This window comes from Atractosteus spatula, chromosome 20 (genome assembly GCF_055471065.1).
Source record: "Atractosteus spatula isolate fAtrSpa1 chromosome 20, fAtrSpa1.hap1, whole genome shotgun sequence".
NCBI classification, from domain to species: domain Eukaryota; kingdom Metazoa; phylum Chordata; class Actinopteri; order Semionotiformes; family Lepisosteidae; genus Atractosteus; species Atractosteus spatula.
The window spans coordinates 14,062,479-14,080,792 of NC_142725.1; the positions used below are offsets into that span (position 1 = coordinate 14,062,479).

General features: G+C 37.1%; 1 protein-coding gene across 1 annotated transcript; it reads left to right on the forward strand.

Annotated features, from left to right (window-relative positions):
• Window positions 1–3,672: 3,672 nt before the first annotated feature.
• LOC148817598 (putative glutamate receptor) lies at window positions 3,673–16,916 on the forward strand. The gene is made up of 11 exons (XM_088937905.1): window positions 3,673–3,857; window positions 5,469–5,551; window positions 8,117–8,133; window positions 8,831–8,884; window positions 9,295–9,474; window positions 9,628–9,854; window positions 10,254–10,351; window positions 11,491–11,708; window positions 12,498–12,717; window positions 13,547–13,791; window positions 14,592–16,916. Exons 2-11 carry the CDS (start codon window positions 5,485–5,487, stop codon window positions 14,688–14,690), a joined length of 1,425 nt encoding a protein of 474 aa, XP_088794031.1. The 5' UTR covers window positions 3,673–3,857; window positions 5,469–5,484; the 3' UTR covers window positions 14,691–16,916.
• Window positions 16,917–18,314: the final 1,398 nt, after the last annotated feature.

Sequence of the window (18,314 nt, forward strand, 5' to 3'; positions counted from 1 at the left end):
TTACAAATATGCTTGAAGGTGTTCCTCAACTAGTTTGCGTAAAAAAAAGGCTGTCCCGTTCTTGAAAGGTTCATTTGGAGCTCACCCTGATTTCAGGGTTATATCTGCGAATGTTCTTGGTAGGATTCAGTTTCGTTTGATAGCATCCAATATCTTGTTTTTCTATATCCAGAGTTTTACAACATAGTACTCTTTTAGGAGTAGTGGTGAAGTGCAGAACATTTTCCTCTTTTGTTTCTAGGCAGTTCATTCTCCTGCTGGCATATTTCCTGTCACAGCTTCTTAGTAGTGTGACATCTGTGTTTGACCTAATTTAGGAGGCTTCTGAGATGTGTGCTTAACTTTCCGACTTCATTTTGCATTGAATTGTTTTAGAAAAATCTTTTTTTTAACTGAAAGACAACCAAATGCATACAAGCTTGGAGACCACATGCCTCTGTTATCCCTTAATTTAAGGCTTCAAGACCTTTTGCACACGCTGTCCTGCCCTTTGAGAAAACTAGAACAGCACAGAACTTTGTAGGGATTTTAAAAACAGTTCTGTGAAAAGTTGCTTAAAAAGTTGTATTTTCTTTTTAAATTAAACCGGTGTTTTATTTTTTATTTTTTCTAATGCAGCAATTTAGTATTACAATGTCTTGTGAGATTTGATGGATCATCTAGTTGAAAATAGAAATTGAAAAACTGTCACAAATATAGCCCTGCCTTAACTCTGTATACTGTTGATAAGTACCACGTGTGCTTTTTGAAAAGGATATTGCATGCAGTTTAATATGTTGTTTTTCATTGACTTGCTTCAATAACAGCACTGGACATTAAAATGCTTTTCTTTTGGTTGCAACATTACTTGACCACTGTGGAAGCTACTGTCCACAGTAGCCTGACCAATAGAAGAGTGTGTGTGGACTGTAGGTGCCCACTGTGAACAGAATTTCCTACAAGGCATCACTTCTCAGTGCCAAATACTTCATGAGCCACTATAGAGCTTGCAGATCAAAGATTGACTTGATGGATGAGCGATCCGGAGAGGTCCGTCACCCCATCCTCGTTGTGCCTGGGCAGTACAGGAGATGTTGCTGTGAGGCAAGACGTACAGTAAAGGAACAGTTTGTAATTCTGAATTGGGTAAGTATAGAATGTGTGAAAACAATTGTTAAAACTGCTAAGTTTTCAGCACATTGAGCACATTGCTATTTGATCAATTTTCTATAGTTGAATCATTTTTACGTTGTGAATTATGTAGTTCTGTTGTATTTAAATACATTTTGATTAGTTTCACACTGCATACAATACACAGTTAGCTTGTGTAGTGTAATTTAATATATTTTCTGGCACTGTGGATTATGTAGATAATGTCAGCTGTCAGTGTGTTTATTTTATAGAGCTGGCTCTTGGAATACCAGGCCCATCTCAAACACATCTGTATGTAGTTTAAAAAAAAACTTTTAAACAAGTCTTAATTGCAGAAGGGTGAATATAAATTTTAGAACACTCAGAATTATTCACCCAACTCCCCCCATCCTAAGTGACAGGTTGACAAAAGCTTATGTTGAACTCAGGCTGTGGTTGCCACGACAACAGCCACCGGCATGATCTCCGCTTTTAGATCTCGCTGTGGCACCACAAACTTTCCTCAGATTTATGCGGTTTGCCAAGTGACAGAAATTGTCCCCTATTGTCACTCCCACAAAAGATGTCTTCATTAGAATTCCAGCAGCACTCCAACTTACTTCAAATCTGTATTTATCGAATGTAGTTCCACTCTCAAATCTCAACTTGAAGTCTATTGAATGCAGTGAGCTGAGGGAATGTTGTTGTCACTTGGGTTGAAAACCCCCTGATGTCTTTGATCAGGACGTCTGGGCATGTGGACAAATTAAAAAGTGTAAAATGAACCAAAGAAACTCTGGAGATTAAAAATAAACTTTTTTGTGCAATTATTTTCTTGATGGAAATTGTTCTTAAAGCCCTGCCTGAAAGTTTCACAGGAACAAAGGTGAGGCGGGTGTCAGAAACATTTGTGTTGCATTTCTGACTGTTATAATTCTCATAAATCTGCCCTGGCTTTTTAAAAAAGGCGTTTTTGAAAAAAACATTTATTTCTGAACCCATAGAGACTGAAATCCTGTTTAATCCTGTCTGGTTTGTGATTTAAATTTCCTTTTTTGTTGTTGTGGAATGTATTTGCCAAAAGCAACATGCTTTACAAGTAAGACAAAAGCTTCATAGATGGTTGCTTATGTATCCTATTAATGACTGGCTGTCAGGAACAATAAACATCAGCTTGTTGTGCACTGAACAATCACATATTGCAAAGGGAAGAAAACTGCTGAAGGCGAATCTAATGGCTCACTCTTACACTATATGAGTTTCCCAGAGGTGACTGTCATTTATTAATGTGGCATCTTCTATGTAACATCATTTATCCCTGTAACAAGTATAAGCATCTAAGAGAAGCGGAACAAATATGCGTTTGCTTGCAAAGCACAAGCGGGTTTTCTCTTTCAGTGTTGATAAATGGCCAAAGATCCTTCTTTTTCCCAAATGTCAGGAACCTTTTTGTTCTTTTACTTGTTTTGTGATTTCTCTAATTTGGTTTTTGTTTTCCCCTCTAACTTCTAATTCATGTATTGAAAAATGTTTAATGTCTTGTTTTTTAAACTGGGCTAGACATGAACAGCTCAGCTACGGCATTAGTGTCTTTATCATAGCTCTTCTATAGCTTCCAAGTTTGTGAACGCAGAAATGTGTCCCAAGGCTAGATGCAATAGTACCATTAATGTGTTGAACTGTTGTTCACTTTATAACTTTTTTTTTGCCAAGGTTTACATAGTTGCAAGCCTTCTACAAAAGTCTTGTGATCAGAGTATCACAGTTTATTTTTTCTAGCTTTTTTCCAAAAAGATTATTTCACAATGTGATTAATTATGCATTAGTATGCTCCAAAGCCTAGTAAAGTGGCAAGCAGTCAGATCACTCCTGTTCTGTGGAAAAAATCTCTTTACAGTAGTCTTTAAAGGCAAGGCAATGCTTTTCTGTCTTTGAACTGGTTTACAGCAGAAAAGAACAGGAATTTCAAACACTTTGCTTAAGACATTTTCTAGGGAGAATACTATCTAGAAAATGGTCTTCTTGACCATTCTGGAAAAGGAGATTTATATTAGAGATGCAGTAAGTGTGTGGGCTGAATGGCTGTCTCTTGTTTACAATCTTATTTTTTATGGCGATAGCAAGAGAATATTATGAAAAACAAAACAGTACAATATTAGGAAATGAAGACATTAGAATTGTGACTACAGAGCTTTCCTGCAATTCTAGATAAGTGATTATTCCAAAATGTGTAAAATAGCAAATGCAGTTACATTTATTTGAAAATAAATAATGAATAAATGAAATGCTTTGTTCTGCAGCAGATTTTTTTCTTAAATCAACAGTTTCTGTGCACGTTCAGTATGTATGAGGAAAGAGACAAATGCCCATCCTGACAGACTGAGAAGTATTGGAAGTTATTTAAGATGAGATGCACTCCAAAAGCTCAGTATATTTGTTCTGTGTTGCAGCTGTGTTACATAACTGATCTGAACTGAGGAGGCACATTGAAGGGAGAGGAAAGAAAAGTATTTTTTTTCTGTGTGAAATTGACTGAAACTTGAATTCTGTTCCCCTTCTGCTCCCCCATCCCAGTGAAGAAGCCAAACAGAAGGTTCTCCCTGCACTCTGTGTCCCAACTGTAGTCTCTCCACCCACAAATTCTATTGGACACCCCACTTTCTCAAGGGGGTTTTGATGCATCATTTAAACCTCACTCTAATCCTTCACTCGAACACTTACAGTTCAAGGCACAGACAATAGTTAAGGTAAGAAATGCTTGTTTTCAGTGGGATTGAGCCTGCTTCACTCTAACTGTACTTGATATAAACAGTGTATGGATTTATATTAACAATGAGAAATAATCGAATTGTGCTTTTCACTTCTGTATTATTGTTTAGCATCCTTTTGCCCATAATTTGGAATTGCACAGCAAGAATTATTGTATTGTAATTGTACCATGTTATATACTGTATTTGCACCACCACTTGATACAATAGGAGTAATATGGATAAAGTACCCTTTCTGAAAACCTCAACAATCTAAATGATTAATTGGCATCTACTGTATCTTAAACCATCTATAAAACATCATCCATGAGGTTGTCTGTATTAGTATATCTATAAGAAATTATTAATGGTGATTTTGGACAAGTCAAGTTCTTGTTTTATATCTCAGGTGAAATTAATGCAACATAAATGTATTATAAATGTAAAAGTGACTTGCACTGAAATTCAAATTGGTACTGATATCACCATTATACTCTATAAATTCAAAAATGTGATTGTAAGCAGTATCTTGTAGTTTCTGTGACAATACTTTTTGAAATCAGACTGTAAACTACTGTTACATTGGTAGTAGAAAAAAACAGAAAGGAGAAATTTTAAATGTAGTTTTTGAAATTGTTCACACATTCTTTTTTACTTTGTTGCAGATAACATTATAAGTTTATATCATGTTTTACATTTTACATTGTATTAAAATAATCTAGAAAATATTTGTATTTAATAGTTTATTTTTACTTTTCACATCACAAAAGGGATGCAGCATGGTGCAGTGGTTAGCCTCGCACTGCTGGGAACTGGGTTCAATTCTTGGGGTGCTGTCTGTGCAGAGTTTGTTTGCTTTCTCTGTGTTCACATGAGTTTCCCCTGTGTGCTCTGGTTTCCTCCCACAGTCTAAACTCAAACTGGTAGGTTAAGTGGCTTCTGGGAACATTGGCCCTGGTGTGAGAGTGTGCATGTTTATGCCTGTGTGTGCCCTGTGATGGACTGGTGTCCCATCCAGGGTGTATCCTGCCTTGTGACCATTGCTTTCTGGGAAAGGATGGATAGATGGGCTTCACAAAAGGTTTCCACTTTAAAAATTCAAAATTCAGCAGTTTTAAGTAGGGATACTAATGTCATTAACATGTTCAGAATTTTTCACAAACTCTTAATATATCATGAAATTATATGTTATCTTGCATATTAATTATATTTGAATGTTCTTCTGTTTCATATACTGTAGTACTGTAGGTTATCTTATTTTCTTTAGCTGAAAGTGTGAATAACTATAAATAACCATACAGTATAGTGAAAATGTCAAAATAACATTGTCATTAAAATAATTGCTAATGGAATTATTTGTTAAGACTACTAGTATTTACCTTTGCTAGTTGCAAATATGCTGTTACTGTAATCATTGACTTGTACTGATGAATATGTCATGGTCAAAATGATGAATATACTGTAGCAGACACCTGAAATGTCTACCTCTAACAGTAATGAAGACCTCAGAATTTTTTAAAGATCTAATTATACTTAGACAGGGAGAGAAATTCCTAGTCACTTTGGAATTAATTTTACTAAGGCCACTCCTATTCATGCACTGTTTTTTAGGTCCAGATTGATTACAATGAAGGGGGCTACAATGCTGTTTCTGTGTTCTACTGTCCTGCTTCTAGTTGAATTCAGCTTTGCAGGTAAGGCTTCTAGAACAGGCATCATGAGCAGGCAGCCCAGCAATCAATGAAGTTATGTGCTGAAATTTGTGAAATGTATTCTTTAAAATCCTTAATAGTCTTTAACATCACTCGCTGGTGCTGCTGTTTGTGCACTAGTGATGGTTTACAGGCTAAATAAAAAAGGAAATTATTTCAAAGAACAGAAAGAAGAGACATTGAGCATTATTTCTGCTTTGCTTTAAGGAGCTGTTGAAAATGTCTGTCACTGCATAATTTTTGGCTGGCAATCCCTGTACTTTTTAGCTACCCTGCACAGATGCCCCTGGCTACCGTTATGATTGTGATCACCAGTCTAGGAAATCCTTGGTACTTTACTAATGGGGATGGCAGCTCTGGACTTGTAAGTGGAAGGTTATGGGTTCATATCCTAAGTGGGCACTGCTGTTGTACACTTGAGTAGTGTACTATACTTCTCTCATATCGTTCCAGTAAAATGCCCAAGTCACTAAGTGGGTATAAATCTAAGTTACAGTATAAAACGTTGCGATAAAGGCGTTGTTTAAATAAGTTAATAATACTTGTCTATTTGTAATAGATTTTTCTCAAGCTAAATTAAGCTGGGTGCCCATGCATTTTAATGAATTAGAAAATTGGAGTGCATCAGATCACTGTGTTTTATTGTTTGAAACAATACAGTAGTGTTTTTATTTTGGCTCATTCAGTCGCTCATATCCTGTCTATGATATTCAGATTAAAATGGAGAGGCCAGACATCTTCAGCTTGTTGCTGATGGAGAAAGCTGTTTGGGTTTACACTGAGGAATTTCCGCTGGGCATAGCATCAGAGTATCAGACAGCATCCTGTTTGGCACACAGTATTTCGCTGTGAAGTCAAAAGAGACATTAAAAAAACAAAGATAGTAATAAATCAAATCCATCTTTGCTGCCTAACTAGCAGCCAATGTGCAAGAGGAAAAAAAGAACGATAGGACTTTTAAGGCTTGTAATCTGTCATATTTTGAAAAGGAGGCAATGATGCATGTCACCAGCTCTCCATGATACTGACAGACCCCTGTGACTGTGTCTGCTCTCTGGCCTGTCTTTCTGACATGCTGAATTGACATGGCTAATGGCATTGGTCACACTTTGTGGTAACAAACAAATGTCGGTGCTGGAGGAGCTGCACCGGCCGAGCCAAACGGTCTCCGTTTTGGCAAGGCCAGTCCTCGGGGGCGCCGGAACACATCGCTGGCTGGCCCCCTCTTAAGTGCCGCGGCGGGAGGGGCGCAAGGATGTCAAAGCAGGCCCTTGTTTGACTCTCACGACTTCCTTGTGAGCCTTTTGTACAGCACTAAGAAGTGTTTTGACCGAGGAGAGAGGGGCTTCGGGGGGAAAAAAAATGCCAAAGTACAAGAGTGTCTTTGTCTGTGCCTGGTAAAGTAAGGAATTAGCAACCCCCACAAGGAAAATAAAAGGCACAATAATAGCCTTTACAAAGCCACAACACAGTTAGAGGAAATTATGCATTAAAAACAGATAATAACTTTAAACAAACCATTTATAAAGCTCGAGAGGCTGGAGACTGGAGAACTGTGTGTGGGAATAATGGGCTTTTGAAGTCTGTAAGTGCTTTTCTTCTTTGTTTACAATTTATTGTTGCGTGTTTGTTACTCTTTTCACCTACACCTTTGGTCTGATTTAACCATTTCCCTTACTATGGAAAGCAAACCAAATAAATCACTTTAGAAAGTGACAGGACAAATACACACACATCAGGAAAACTACTGTATATGCAACCTTGAAAGAGGTCTTTAGACACTTCTTTTGGAAATAGAACAACACGGAAAGGACTCATCAGGTTTAAATCCAGGTGAATAAAAGCCAAGAGCAGTCCATGAATGCATTGTGATGTCAAATTTTAATACAAAATCCACAGGACTTTGACTAATATCTTTTACATGAAAACATGTGGATTCTTTTTGTGAATTGTGACTGAAAGGATATTTAATCATTTTTTTAAATGGAATTTTAATCAGCAAGAATCAGAGATAAATCTTTATCTCTTCCACTATGGATAATCACCACAATTCAAAAAAGGCTTGTCAAGTCTCATTTCCAATTAAAAGCTCTTTTGAGAGATCTTTTCTCTTCCCTTCCTGAAAAAAGTTGATATTGACACAAGTGACATGAAAATAGCCCATTCAATCACAGTGTCTAGCACATCTACTACAGTAGTTTTGTTCTTCTCTGAAGGCTTGTTGAGATGAACACTGTGCCAAAACTACCATGAAACCTTAGGTCCAAACGCCACCCTGACACCTTAATCTGCTCCACACCTGCCCTCACACCCTTAAATATTGTAAGATGCCTCCAATTTATTAAACAATTAAATACATGCTTAATCCATTAGTGGACATTTTATTCAGGAATTTAAAAGTGAGTCATTCTGCATCCAATAACATTTTATGCTAATCAAACATTACATTCTCTCTGTGTTTAGAAAAGGTCACCAATTAATTTGTTTTATTTGTTAAACTTCTTCATTATCAAAGTATGGGTATTAATTTTGTTCTCTTCCTTTCAGGGTCTGCTGACTTGGAGGTACAGTAGGCACTTTGTTTCTGGAACACATTTACTTTTTAGGATTTCTTGTATAACAAAAAAAATTGACTGTTGGTTACAGAAAGAGATTTTTAAATGTAATATGATTCGTGACGTCAACAGACAGAGAACAGCAATTTTGTCTTATAATACCCAAAGCAAACATATACACACATTTACATTGGTATATTTAATATACAGTAGTGCTATTTAAATTGAAGTTTAAATTACAATGTTCCTACGTCATCAGGAGATGTCTTTCAGGTACCCTTTTATGAGTTTCTATTTAAAAAAGTATCAGGTAATTTTGCAGATTCCTAATTTGTCATTTGACTTTGCTTTTTATGTCTCAGTGTGCTTTTGCCATGATAAAAAGGGTTGGTCAAGGTAGCATTTAATAACACAGAGAAATACAAGATAGATACTGTAACTTAAACAGAAACATGGAGATCATTCATAAGGGGAATTTAAACATTCTCACAGAAATTACAGGGTCAAAGACACAACAGTCATAAGATATGATGGCTGGTGAATTACTTGACATACCAGTACAACCAAATGAGATTACAAATACAGGTATACTGTATAAATATTTTTAAAATCTGTTGATAACTGAAATATGTGTTTCAGTATGGGTAAGAGGGACAAAAACAAATTCTACAGACTAAAATCGTGTTCTGTTTTTCCCCTCTTCCAGGATAAGAGCAGAATGAGACGAGAAGTGAAGGCATTAACAGTCACCACTATAAAGGTAGTTCATGGGAGAATATTTACTAAACAGTTAAGAAACGGTAGTAATGGAAGAATCTTTCAGGGGAAAGCATTTGTTAATTGGCCCATTTTAGTGAATGTGACTTTTCAACATCTCTTGTGCCAAAATCGGTCTCGCATACAAATTCAGTTCATACTCCTTAAATTTCAGTTTTCAGCCTGTTGATTTACCTTTTTTAAAATGACAGTGACAAATGATGGGGTTTCATCGTTGAGCCAAATTGAAAAAAGACATTCTGGTCAGTAGCTTGTACATTACCATTTTATAGTGCTGTAAATTAATTCATTTCCAAGGGTCTGTGAGTCAAAAAACAAAACATTTCATTTGTGAAAAAAAAAACAGAATTGCCATGGCTTAATACACTTTTCTGCTGTGCATTTGTTCTACAGCAAGAGCCATACACAATGGAGAAAGGCACAGAATTTGAAGGCTTCTGCATAGACCTTTTGAATGAGATCGCCAAGAAACTGGACTTTAGATACAACATTAATCTTGTCAAGGACGGATTCTATGGACGTCAGGATGCGGAGGGCCACTGGAATGGAATGGTTGGGGAAGTCGTCCGAGGGGTGAGCATCGGACTGACTCGACCCTCTGTGTGGCCGAGAGGCTGCTTTTCTGAGACACTTTTCAAGGGGAGAAGAGTGACCCAAAAAAAAAAGTTTTAGAAAAGCTTTGAGGGCTGAAGCGGGCCATTGTAAAGTTCTTCCCTGTTCTTCCAGGAGGCAGATCTGGCTGTGGCTCCTCTAACCGTCACTGCAGTCAGGGAGAAGGCTGTCGAGATGACCAAGCCTTTCATGCAAACTGGCATCGGAATTATCCTGCGCAAGGATCTGGTCACCTCAGAGGCGAACTTCTTCGAGTTCCTCAACCCTTTCTCCAAGGAGACCTGGATTGGGATATTAATTGCTTACTTAGTGACGGCATTCTGCCTCTGCATTGTGGCCAGGTACTACAGTCAACCGTGTGAAAATGCAAATATGCCTCTTTTTTAATATTCTCTACAGATCTTTTCCACAGATGTACTTGCAAAAACCTTGCATGCCTGTTGGTACCCGTCGGAGCCATTCCATTTCATCTGCCTGGGTAACCTTTTCTCTCCTTGTTCAGACAGCTGTGGTTTTCACGCCTGTCATTCAGTGTTTCTGAGCCCTGCTTTATGACTTTTCTTTTGCTGCTTTGAGTTCGATTTCTGAATGTAAAATCGAATAAAATAAACATACATCTAGGGTGCAAGGAGGGTGTAGGGTGCTAACAAAGTGAAAGGAGACACAGCAAAGCTAGTCATGCTGTGAGGTTGTCCTCCATGGCCTTGTAACATTTCTCTGTTGGCTGTGCTGTCATTCAGGATGAGCCCCTGTGAGTGGAGCGAGCCCCAGAGTGAAGACAATCACTTCACACTCCTCCACAGCCTCTGGTACGCCGCTGGAGCCCTGACCCTACAAGGTACCCATGAATGCCTTGTGTGCTCTGGGAGCATGGAAGAGCAGATTCTGACATTTCCAATGGGAGTCAGCTCAGTGGGGAACAGTGCAAGACAAGGCAAACATGTTGTAGCGAATTCATTCCAGAGGAAACAAGGGGGTGGAGAATTTTTTTTCTTCTTCTTCATGGTCAAGAATTCCTTGTGAGGCTGAAGGAGTGGAAATTTATGTATATGCATGAGCATCATAATAATAAAGATTGATTTATAAACTTACACTGTGTGTGCATTAGCAGAAGTAGTCATGACATGGTTTTGCAAGAGCTTGTCTTGTTTTCTTCACTCGTGCTAAATTAAGAAGATATGTCAGACAGATTGAGCTTTTGGCTTTGTACAGTATGTGAGCTGTTTTAAGAGGAAGTGCCCTTTAATCTCAAATTAAAAAGGTCTCTCCAGGTTCACCTCAGGGTGGTAGCTTGGCAACTGACAAGAAGATATAAAATTGGTGTAGGTTTATGACATATAAGGGATTTTTGCTTTTCAGTGTAAGTTACTGTACATGATGTTATCTTTCCATATACTGTATACTGTATACTGTACACACTGAAAACTGCTGATACCTCTCCTTTCTACCTGTACTGTGAGAGATGAAAGAGCTTCCTAAAGGCTATAATATACTTTTCTTTTAACTGTCTTTTCACCTTAAGTTTTTGGCTCACTATTTCTGCTTCTCCAAAGGAACCTTTTCCCTTACCCAAGACTTTAAGGCAGAGGCATACAACTGAATTTCACCTGGAAATAAAACAGGAAAAGAGTTAACACATGTTGTGATGAGCTTAGATAAAACGTTAAGAAATATTTCTTCTGAAATTTACTGTACAAATGTATATTGACAGAGGGAAAATATTCTACTTTTATGTCTGTCAGTATAATTCACAATGAATTATTGTACAATGTGCAATTAAAAATGTGCTTTCTCAAGTGTTACTGATGTGTGGATATTTTAAAAATCAACCTATAAAAATAGAATGAAGAAGCGTGAAACTATAAATATTGCTCAGAAGTGTATTTTAAGTTATCTTGCACAGTACATTTTAGAAGTTGTGCATCAAGTGTTCATTTTTTAGAAATTTAAAAGCATTATTTCTTGATTGGTTATCAGGTGCAGGGCCACAGCCAAAAGCCTTGTCTGTGCGAGTTATCAGCACCATCTGGTGGCTGTTCACAGTAGTGCTCCTGGCTTCTTACATTGCCAACTTCAGCTCCATGCTGGGCTCAGACACCACCCAGTTCTCCATCGGGAGCTTCGAGGACCTGGCCAAGCAGGATGTTATTGAGTACGGAACACTGCGAAGCTCCTCCACCCTCGCCTTCTTCAAGGTGAATAAATTCTATGTGGAAGTGCTTTGGTCATGGCCTGCGGTTCTGCCATCTGTAATTAACCTTTTCTGACAGGTACTATTAGGCGTCATAAAGGGCACAAGCGTAAAGATGCCTTTAGCTCGTCATGCTCATTTTGCCTTTTTCTCCACTGTCACATGAATCATACGAGTCTTACAGGGAACAACCCCCAAGGATGGTGTCCTTGAATTCCCTAGAAACCCCTTTGGAAAGGGACAATTACAGTAGCCAATCAAAATCAAACCTAGCTTGCATGTCTTTCTTTTGAGAGGAGGAGGAAGGTAGGGTATTCAGCAACAATGCACTCAAGTATGTGAAGATCATTCAAACTCCAGGCAGAGAGGCACCCCAAGACAATCAAACCCTGGGGGTTTGGTTTGGTAGTTCTAACCATCTTGCCTTAGATTATACAGTATGCCTATAGTCTACAGTGTGGACTTGAATTCACAGCTCTCCAGTTAGGAGTCCAAAGCCATAACTGTACACGACACTACAACTGTATGTCTTTCAAATTGCACCAATGAACGTCAGCTGAATTAGACATACTTGCAGATCTAAAAATCAAAAACTAATCATCACATTGCTCTTTTCATGCAGTCCTAACGCAGGAACATTTTACAGTCATTTTCTTAATCATCTTTGAATAATATGAGGAATGTTATTGTTAGCCAGTGGCAAACTGTTTTTTTTTCATTGCTGCACTTCAGATTTCCCATGTGTTGATGTTACACACTGATAAATGTGTTTCTTGCTTTTTAATATGTTAAGAACTCCAAGAACCCCACCTACCGCATGATCTATGAGCACATGGAGAGGAGGCAGAGTTTTGTGAGCTCAATGGATGAAGGGATTCGCAGGGCCCAGGAGGGGACCTACGCTTTCATTGGAGAGTCTGTGTCTTTAGACCTAGCTGTAGCCCGATACTGCAACCTCTTGAGAGTGCCTGAAGTGATTGGGATGAGAGGCTACAGCATTGCAACTTCTCTGGGTGAGCAAAATCCTTCCTTTTCATCAGCATTATTCCCGGTACAGCAGACCAAGCTGTGTTAATGGTAACATTAATAAAATGATGAAAGTGTAGAGAAAAAAAGATAAACCACAAATAAATCCTATGTAAAGACTGGTCACTGCAGCTGAAATCAATCTCTATTCTTCTTTCATCCAGTGCCCCATTTAATATGTGTGTACATCTACAGAATAGGCTCCATTTTATTCTGTAAATGTATTTCTATAAGATATATGTTTATAATAATACTTATCATCAAAATGTTTTCTTTAATCCTCAGGATGTTATTCCCAAATGTAGAGGTTCGGTAGCTTTTGTGTGGGACCTCAGAAACAGGATGGAAAATAATTTTCCCTAATAAATACACACATAACAGAAGATACTGTAGGTAATAGGAAACATACAGTAGTTCAAGCTCAGTACAAATACAATACGATATATTTTATATTTATATTAGTAACATGGAAGTATTAAACATCAGTACAAAATGTAATGTTTAATTATAACAGTCCACCATTATTACAGAATAATTACTACAGCACAGTTTATATGATCATTACTGAATTACAACGAATATACAATGCATTGTACAATAATGATATCTGACTGTTACACCAGTGTCATAAAACACTGTCATTGCTGAACAAAAGAGCTATTCTACATCATGGTTCAATATCATTACTGATTGTTCTTCTTGCACAATACATTCTAAACAAGTACTGTATTATTATAGATGGTTATTAGTTTATAGAATGTCTTATAATAACAGTAAACCTATTATAAGGAGATTAATTTCTAGAATTATTTGAAGGCTCTCCCTTGGTGAAGAACCTGAGTGTGGCCATTCTGGAGATGAGTGAATCAGGGGACCTAGACTACCTGCGGAACAAGTGGTGGGCGAGTACCTGCCTGCAAGGGGACGTCAAGGGCTCGCCACTGAAGCCTCACAGCCTGGGGGGCATCTTCCTGGTTCTGGCAGTGGGGCTGGCTCTGGGGGTCTTCTTGGCTGTGCTGGAACTGGCTTTCAAGTCCAAGATGAATGCGGAGCAGCAGAGAGTAAGTATAAGCTGCATTGCTCCCGCACAAACGGTATTTCAGAAGCTAGCTACTGGTTCTTTTTGAGAAAAGCCATACTGATTTTAAATATAACATGCTTTTAGCTTTTTTTATCTTTCTATATGTATCTTTTGTACCTTTGGCCTAATAAATATCTGGGTCATCAGATACGTGTATTTCAGTGAAAGGGAGTTATTATTTTTTGGGCTTATATACTGCTAAAGAGTAAAGTTTTGTTGCTTCATTGACATGCACTGCACTGCTTCAGTTTTATAGCACTACAGTTTTTGAAACCCTCTCTTCATTTACTAAATTAACAGTTTCGGTTTGATTAAAAAACATGTTTACTGTAGCATGGTTTGCATTTGGGAAGGCCTGCATTTTAATGGGATCTGTCTTTTATACAGCACTTTGACTGGGCAAGATGAAATGCCATAGAGAAAATGATTTCAAAAAGCTGTTGCCTTATTATTCAGTTTATTTGTATTGCAAACTGTACATCCACTGTGAAAAATGTAAGCTTAACCAGTTACAAAAATGTAAGCTTAATGAGTTGAAATGAAAAGATCCCAATTATAGGTGGAAAAATACAAGACAATTATTGAGTCAAGCATATTGGATAAAGGAGTAAGATGTGCAAATTTCAGTTAAAATTGCATCTTGTCTAACCTCGATGAAACTGAGGGGTTATCAGCTGAGCTCTTATTTTCTATAATTTTCCAGTGCCTTAGGAAATGGGAAGGAGATGTCACTCTGTGTTGTTCATAGGCCACAGATCTCCTTTTCCTTTTTTTTTGCAGAAAGCATGCTGCTCTGTTTTCTCTGATGAACTGAGTCAGCGCTTCCGAAGCAGCACTGTGAAGAAAACCCAGGAACCCTCAGAGAAGAGCAAAGCATAGAAACCTCCGTGCTTGATTTCGTACTTTCTTTTATTTCACATCACACCACAATTAACATCTGGTAGGCAGGATAACTAACAGTGGCAGAAATACTGGCTGTCAAGTACTCCTCTTTATTTTGCTGGTCTGTCTTCTAGACTATGCTAGAGGAATGATAACTTTTGCCACCATTGGAAAAAAAAGCCTTTTCAACTGTGAAATGTTCAAATATGTAGACATATAGTCTTCTCTTTGTAATTGCCATGCATACAATATACTTTATATTTACTATAGCTTAGTCAATGTATTGTCAAAACAAATATCTTTGGGTTGTTGGATCAAGTGTTCTGTATTTTTCATACCCACTCTAAGCCTCCACTTCTTAGTTACATATGGTGGGTCATAGGTCACGGTACCTTCCTCCACTCAAGCAGGATATACAGTCTCTGTTTCTGATTGGTAAACTGTTTCATGTACCATTTGTATGAAGACCCCCCAGAAAAACAAACCATCTGAAATCAGTTCAGATTACCTCCGAAAATGGAAAATTATGAGCCTTGTCAGGGTTCCCACACATCCTAAAAGTCCTGGAAAATATTTATTCATTTCCAGGTCTGGAAGATTCACAGAATATCCATAATAAATTTAACTCCAGTGGTTAAACTATGGAAAATGAAAGTTGGTTGTGAGAGGCAGTGACAGATGTTTCCTTTGTTGAATTTTTGTAGAAAAATTATGGAAATATTCCTTGTGGGATAGTTGGAACCTTATTTTCTGTTGTAGTTGTTATTGGTGATTGAGATTTGCAACTTAAATTGATTTTTGCTATCTATACAGGAAATAACTATTCTTTTCTAATAGTACAAAGGAGTTTATTAAATTCCCTGCCCCACCTGACTGTTAATATAATCCCCGATGCCTCTACTGCCAGGTTCCACAGCCACATTCTGACATGCTGTGTCGTCTCTGACTGCCAGGAAACAGGCAGATCTTTCTTTTGTTCAGACTCTTAATCATTTACTGCCTTTCTAGAAATGATTTTTATTTTTGCTGTTGTGGCTACATACAGTATGTAAAATTTCCTTTTGGTATTGTTAGAAAAGTTTGGAAGCAATTAACTGGCTAGTAAAGAAAATTTAGAAAAAAACACCAATTAAAGAAAGTTGTTAATAAAGAATTTGGCTGTTATCATTGGAATAGTTTCGTGAAAGGGGATAATATACAATATGTAAGTAATTTGTGTGGGAAATATTCTAATTATGTGGCATGCGCTTTTAAACATTCTGATAATTATTACATACCTGATTAAATGAAGAATACAAGAAGCATTCTTTAGCATTCGTAACTGGGTCTGTTTTTGAGTGTTTTTACTGCTACTTGTTATATTGCAACTACTATCAATTAGGTGATAAGAATCATGACATGGCCATCAAATATTCCTTAGACATAGCCTTAATATATACTGTACGTGAAATGTGTATGTAGTCTCCTTTGTGTAGTTAAAGATTTGACATTCTTTCTTATGTTATATTCATGTGCCAGTCAGAAAGGGTATCAGGTTTAAAAGCACACTGCATTGTTGAACGCTCTATACACTGTAGTAGTTTTCTTAAGTTTGCTTCTCCTCCCTTATTATTGTAGTGTCTCGTTATAAAGCTATAGTGTTCAATTACAACTGCGGCTGAAAATTATCAGAGGCATTACTTTCACGTTTTAAAACTTATATCCAGGAAATAGTTCTTAAATGTCAGTTTTTGATAATCAAAACAATTATGTGCTAGGATGAGTACATCATTTTTAAAGAATTACACTCTGATGTCCTTGGATAAAAAAAAATACAGTAACCAATTTTAGAGAAATTAGCGTTTTGAAAGGTGCCCTAAATGAAAGACTTCAAGCTTCATATTGCAGAGTGTTGTATTAATCTCACTAAATGTACAAAATAGATATACAGTAATGTTACTTTAGAAATAAAAATAGAATCAGCAAAGAAATGTACACCCATCACTTGTTGTTAGATGTTTAAAAAGAGGAAGTAAAGGATTCTTTCTTTTAAGTCATTTCAACAGTACTTGTTCTCTTAATGCTTCTTTTTATGCTTCTTAAATAAAGACAAGATCTAACAGACATATTTGTGTTTATTAACATAATTAGAAGACTCCTGGCCTGAGACCAAAATGTGTGTATACAGTATGTACGTTGTTCATTTTCTATTTCAAATGGTAATAAATCATTTTCCTTACTGCATTTGCACTGGGTGTTAGATTCATTTGAAATTTTACATTAAAGCAAGTAGTTTTGAACCTATTATAACAGAACTAACTTATATCAAAGGAATGCATCTTGACCTTCATATGCTTATTAAGGCTGCAAACTCTTACTGCCTTTGGGAAAAGACACCTAAGGAATTTAACAATAAAGAAAACTGGGATTCAAAAAAACTAATGATGAAGGAACACCAGCATGACAAAAATCTGAAACCCTGGCTTGAAGATGGCAAATTCAGCAGTCCAACAATATTAACGTCTTAACATCAAAAAGTGAAATGCAGAGTTTCCTGCAAAGCTTTAATTTAAATGGATTGTGAATCTGTCTACTTTTATTGAGTGAGCAAGATGCCAGATTGATGAATCTTGACATCCTGGATTTAATTGGGGGAAGTCTCACACCAGTTGAGCAAGACTTGGCGGGTAGCAGAAAGAACTGCTGCTAAATCACTGCTTGTGTGAACTTTTGTTTTACAAAATTAGTTATGTAACAGGTGTTACGAAGGGCTAGAGCTGTTGAGGCCCAGAGGGTTACCATAGAAACAATTCCTAGCATTTAAGGGGAGCTGATGTAATCACCTATCTGATTTCGTTTCCCTTTTCCATTATGTGGAACCTTTTAACAGATTCAGCCACCAGATGGACAGTGGGAGATGACTGGTCTCCACCCTCTGTCTTCAAACTGGAGAATGTAGAGGAGTAAAACAAAAATGTATCAGACATTTTAATGATTAACGCGTTAAACACATGGCATGATGAAATGATGAAATCTGGACTGTAAATCAAAATCGATATTTATTCATAACTTTTTTCAATTTGTTGTATAAGACATAAAGAGGTGGATCTCTGTTAATTCTTGTAGACGTCATTACAAATATAAATACATTTTCTATGAGAACATAAAGTTACAGGCAGCAGAAGACCAATGGGTCAGACTTGACTGTTTTCTAGTAGCTTAGTGGTCTAAAGATTTCACCCACCACCTTATAATAGTAATAATTACAATAATGACCTGATGCTTCTGGAAGTTTCATGTTTATATGACCATAACCAGGTGGGTTTCTGATAATGAATGAATTGAAAGCAGTGCATTTTCATGAACGTAGAAGAACATCTAAAAAAGTCTTCAGTCCCAACCATAAGAAGTCCCTATATACATATACACTATTTGAAGAGACAACTTTTGGATGCAAATGAAATATTAAGATATCTACTGTAGTGAAAAGTTTTGGAATGCGCTAGTTAGACCTAAATATGAATATTTTATACAGATTTGGTCATGTCACAAAAAAGATCTTGTTGCTCTGGAATTGGTTCAGAGAAGAGCAACAGGATATATTCTGAGCCTTAAAAGATTACATTACTCTCAGATTAAAAT